Source organism: Solanum stenotomum, chromosome 5 (genome assembly GCF_019186545.1).
Source record: "Solanum stenotomum isolate F172 chromosome 5, ASM1918654v1, whole genome shotgun sequence".
Lineage (NCBI taxonomy): Eukaryota > Viridiplantae > Streptophyta > Magnoliopsida > Solanales > Solanaceae > Solanum > Solanum stenotomum.
Genome location: NC_064286.1, coordinates 61,520,987 through 61,526,144, shown reverse-complemented (window position 1 = coordinate 61,526,144; position 5,158 = coordinate 61,520,987). Strand labels below are relative to the sequence as shown.

The 5,158-nt window shown below is 37.4% G+C and overlaps 2 protein-coding genes across 3 annotated transcripts in view; one reads left to right on the top strand and one right to left on the bottom strand.

Moving 5' to 3' along the window:
* The window catches only part of LOC125864940 (tropinone reductase 1), a 116,426-nt gene that overhangs the window by 72,456 nt on the left and 38,812 nt on the right, over positions 1-5,158 (top strand). The gene's annotated exons all lie outside the window — the stretch shown is intronic.
* Positions 1,905-5,158, bottom strand: part of LOC125864938 (rhomboid-like protein 15) — a 71,920-nt gene continuing 68,666 nt past the window's right edge. For both annotated transcript variants that reach the window (XM_049545073.1, XM_049545072.1), the window contains exons 7-14: positions 4,933-5,006; positions 3,839-3,933; positions 3,678-3,756; positions 3,119-3,288; positions 2,603-2,654; positions 2,469-2,525; positions 2,269-2,343; positions 1,905-2,184 (exon numbers count right to left, since the gene is read on the bottom strand). In XM_049545073.1, the coding sequence (XP_049401030.1) occupies positions 2,179-2,184; positions 2,269-2,343; positions 2,469-2,525; positions 2,603-2,654; positions 3,119-3,288; positions 3,678-3,756; positions 3,839-3,933; positions 4,933-5,006 (608 nt within the window). In that variant the 3' untranslated portion in view covers positions 1,905-2,178. The remainder of the gene's footprint in view (positions 2,185-2,268; positions 2,344-2,468; positions 2,526-2,602; positions 2,655-3,118; positions 3,289-3,677; positions 3,757-3,838; positions 3,934-4,932; positions 5,007-5,158) is intronic.

Below are 5,158 nucleotides of genomic sequence, written 5' to 3'. Positions count from 1 at the left end.
TGACAAAAACCTCCTTCAGTTGAGCATATGAATGATTTATTTTTTGGCATGGAACCATTTTTCTTTTTATTTTTCAATCTACTGTGGCCACAGTAACCTCTACAAAGATCTAGAATACAATACATTTTTCGAGCAGGCAAAAGGCCATACTACAATGACACAGGTGTTGACTGCATTGGGGATTCAATGCGATGCTACATGCACTCATTTGTATGGATTGGGTAGCTTGAAGAATATAATAAGTGGATTTGTCTTAAGATATAAAGGGATGTGGTATGATGTAGGAGATCCTTCTATTCTTACCCAGAGGTCTTGGGTTGATACGTGGGTACGGTAGAGAGTTTGACGACCTATCTTGCCTATAGTTTTATGGTTTGAGTAGGGGTGCCTATAGTTTTATGATTTAAGAGTAGGGGTTCCGGTCACCTTAAATGGGCTTGATGGACGCAATTTGAATTTGTCATGGCTGGATGTGAAGTGAGGTCATCTATCCAGGGATGAAGCTAAGTGGGGGTTTTTGGGTTCGAGTGAATTTAGTAGTTTTTTCTGTTGATTTAAATATATAAATCTATATTAGCTTGTAAATCTCCTACCAAAATTAATTGATGACTCAATGGCAAGGAAGGACAGTGGAGGCTTTCTATACAAGAGTTGTGGGTTTGAACTTCACTATCAACCAAAGTTTTTTTTTTTGCATGTCTTGCAATATTTTCCTCTTCTATCCTAAACTCCTAATCTAAGCTCAACTTTTAGAATTTAAAACTCCCAAACTCCTAATCTTGGCTACACTTCTAGTAATCTATTTGACCCAAAGCTAGGTGTCCTTGTGCAATGCGAAAGATCAATTTTATAAGATACATATATGTTCACTAATATATCTCCGATATATAGTCTATCGAAATAGCTAATAATTGAACAAAATTGAAATGCTAAAAAACATTAAAAGAATGACCACATGATTGTAAGCCCCGTTCAGTTAGTCTAGGTTTTAACTAGACCACGTGAATAACTGTTTTATTGGCCAATTGGGCTTTTCTGGGCTGGAATCATAGCTCCACCTCGTCTCAGCCCAATCCCATTTATGAGATTTGGACTCCAGCCCATGAAGCATAACTCATTTCTGAGCCCGCATCTCTGCGGTTATGGGCCCGGGGACTTTCCTGGGCCTTACGCAATCCATAGGATGGGTTACAGCCCATTCACGTCAACATGTGATCTGATTGCTTTGTTTATGCTCGAGAGTTGCATATTAAGAGAAGTAAAATAGTTCACCAAACCGATGTGGGAAGGAACGTTTACTTTGAACATTTGACTCGGAGTCTATCAGAAGCGGCTTCTTTATCTACCACCCTCTCTAGACTCCACTTGCGAGATACCTTTCCAAATAAACACCATTCTCTCTAGACACCACTTATGAGATACACTGACATGTTGTATATATATTTATACATTGTAAAGTGAGTAGTTGTGATTTAGGAAGAGGATTCACTAACACTGGTGTGTGGTTCACTATCAAGATTCGAACTTACGATGTAGGATCTTATCTAATCTTACAACAACATCGAACTTGGTTCACTATCAAGATTCACACTCGTATAGGATCAATCATACACCATGGGCGTTGTTCTATCTTTTGCCGCGTGGAACCAAAACCCTGAGGGCTCATTTAGCAGTGCTTTTAGTCTAATAGTATAACTCATAGTCAGTGACAACATTAAAGCCCCCAAGCTTACACGACAAGATAAAATTGCTCTTGTAATGTGTACAACTAGCAGAGTTGAAACTCCTGTTTAGACCAAAATCTTGAGGAAAAGAGAATACCTACAAGTCAAAGAGGAAAGAAAGATACTTGCACAGGATTGTAATTAAAAGAAGAGAAAAAAGACTCATTCTCACATTGGATATAGGATAAGAAAATATAAAATGATTCATTGATATTGCAGCATCTAAAATCATGAAGGTAGATATACAATTCATCTCTGTTTTATGTGGATTAGGCGTAAATCATACACTAAGGTCTTCCTTCTCTCTAAGAATTGCGTAAATTTGCTGTAAGAATATATACAACAAAAAGAAGAAGAGGAAAACAACCAGGGCTCGAGGAATTAGATTACTAGTTTTGCAGAGCCTCGGCTTTTTGAGTCAAATGTTGATGATATCTGATGATAGCATTTCATATTAACCCTGCATATGAGGCATTTGAAAGATCCGTTAAGAAGAATAATAAGCCCCTTTATGACTGGGATTACAACACCCGAAAAGAAGTACCTGTTGGCTCATTAAAATTTCCACAGCAACATTCAAGTCCCCTTCAGCTGCTGATAATGCAACTTCTACTTGTGTCTGAGATTCCAAGATTGTTAGCGATCCAGAAGTTAATTTGCAAGGTAAATCTCAGAAAGCTGTGATAACTGATAAGAATTGTGTTCCTCGAATTATAAGGAAATGATGCATTCAAACAACTGTACCTTCTCAAAGCCCATTGCAACAAGTTTCTGAACTTCTTCATCTGAGGGAATGGAAGCCTATATTCAAAGATAATTTTAGCATGAATGATGGTAAACATAAACCCTCAGCAAGTGTCGAAGTTCAAATCTTATACCTGCTGTCCTAGCGGTCTGGTAGCTGTGGCGGTAGTATCTACTGCTGATAGTCTGAGATGTCACACAGAATCAAAATATAATGGTGTTTAGAGCAAATCACAGACACTAAGCTCTTAGGTTTTAACAATAAAGTTGAGCTATCATGCATTCAAGCTTGACCCACAATAAGAATGTCAGGTAATTATGGGAATTGGAGGCTTTACTTTGATCAAGATAGAAATCAGAAAATTCAGAAGAAACTATAAGTGAAAAAAACGAATCATAGGAATTGTAGTTTTGTGAACGCATTGAAGAAAATCCAGCTTTTCCTATCTGTAGCGATATAACTTAAACTTGGTTACTGGATTAACCAATTTAAACACCTTGTTTTCCAGCTAATCATTCAATCAGAGAGCAGTCTCAGCAGCACGTGAAAATGTAACTAAAAACAAATCTGTCGTAGTGCACCGAGCAATGATTTAGTCAAATACTAAATTGATATGATTATTAACGTAACAACAGTCTGTTTCTAGCACCTTCCAGCTAAGCTCCGCTCTCCACCTATTGTAGCTGTAGGTGAACTACGCTCAGGGCTGCTGCTACCATCCAGGAGCCTAGACTGTAATGTTGAATCATGATTTCCGGTGGTGGTCTGGGAACTCAGAGTTCTTCCTCTCCCAGGAAACCTGCTATCATCTGTCACCGGCTGCAATTTGAACAAATTATTAACTTAAGAGACTTTTAACTGCATTATAATCCATGATTTTTGTTCTTATTTATACATTAGGGCACACAGACAAGAGAACTAGGTAAGTAGCAACTATTAAGCAGTTGTGTAGTTGGGAATTCTTCAGGAGAAGGGTTGATTAATACATATGCGAGACTCATCAATACACAGATATAAAATGGCATCAATTTCCCCTTGTTCACAACCCATTATAGATCATGCGCCATTGCAGCTTTATCTTCTCTACTCAAGAAGAAAAGAAATTTCTGCTGACAAGAAAAGGAAGACATGATAGCCTCTCAACTCTTTCTAATTTAGACCAGTCAATGGGACATAACGGATAAGTAAGTCTCAATAATCTGTCATACCTGAGCAGAGAGAGAGCTCTCTCTCTGTGGCATCCACGAAGAAAGGTTCTCCCAAATATTTCCAGAAAGCACTCCACTTCTGAAAGGAAGAACCGTCACTACTTTTGCACATGCTCAGATTAAATCAGTAAGATTCGACTAAAGTAAAGAACAAGATCCACCTGGAGGTCACTGTTTGATTTGAATGTGTGGGTAGGTATCCGGCACCATTACCACCAGTGCACATAATAAACTTTGGTCTCCTCACACAAGTTGACTGCCAGAAGATAGAAATATATAAGTATTTTGCAAATTTCACTATGTTATTGAAACCAAACAAATGAAATTTTAAGGTGGGCAAGGGTTTTGATGTGCCTTGGAGAAAGCATGGCTCAACCACTAAAAATGTATTATATGATGATCCAAATTTTCAATATAACAATACAATGAGCAAAACAAATTTTTCTTTTGTTCAAGTTAAATGTACATAACCCAATGGAACATTAACTGGTTTCACAATCAAAAGGGAGAAAAGATACCCCATTCACCTTTTTTGTGAAATGGGCACATGCAAATGCCTTATATTTTTAATTCTTTTTTACAGCTATAAAATGTAAGTCTCGCGGAGTTCATTATTTTCTGGTCTTCGCTTATCAACTTATTGGGCTCTAGTACACTCTTTTGAGTGTTATTCCAGTCAGATTTTACATTTAACAATTGAGAAAAGAATGAACAAGAGAAATAATATGGCCTACTTAGAAACTTGTTTTTGGGATTTTAGAGTAGAGAACATATAGCATCAGCCATCAGCATAAGGACTTAAAAGAAGCAGAATCTACTTAATGACTTAGTCATCTCCTAGGACAAGCAACCCAGGGCAGCAGGAAAAACGAGGCGATGCTTTCTTGTATTAACTAAAATGCAACCACTTCATCCTTTCTCTTGGTTAACACTACAGACCAGTTTGGATTAAAATATTCATCCCCTCCCTGTGATGCTGTTAGTGGTGTCTCTGTTTGTGAACATTTATGATGCAAATGCCTTGACCATACATTGACCATAGGCTTAACTTATTCTTTGTCCTCTTTAAGAATTAATTGTCTACAAGATGCCAACAAGCCAAAGTGGGAAGTTAACATCAACGAAAAGAAGCAAACAAACAAGCAAGGTCAATCAGAAGGGTGATGCTCACATCACTTTATAACTCCAAGTTGAGCACGCAAGTGGTCCAATAAGAAATATCGGAATATCTTGATATCGTTTCTTAGGAACTTACTAGCCAAGTGGAAGATTCAATAGCCGAGAAGAAAGAAGTCCCAGGTATTAAGACATTGAACAATCCATATGTATCTGGTACCATCAAGAAAGAGAAGGAAAAAAGAAAAAGAATTATAAGATAAGCGATCACAAATATATAAAGATTGTTCACATAATTATCATGATACCACAAATGACATAGAATAGAATTTGGAAAACTTGAAGAGGGTCCAGCATAATGGAAG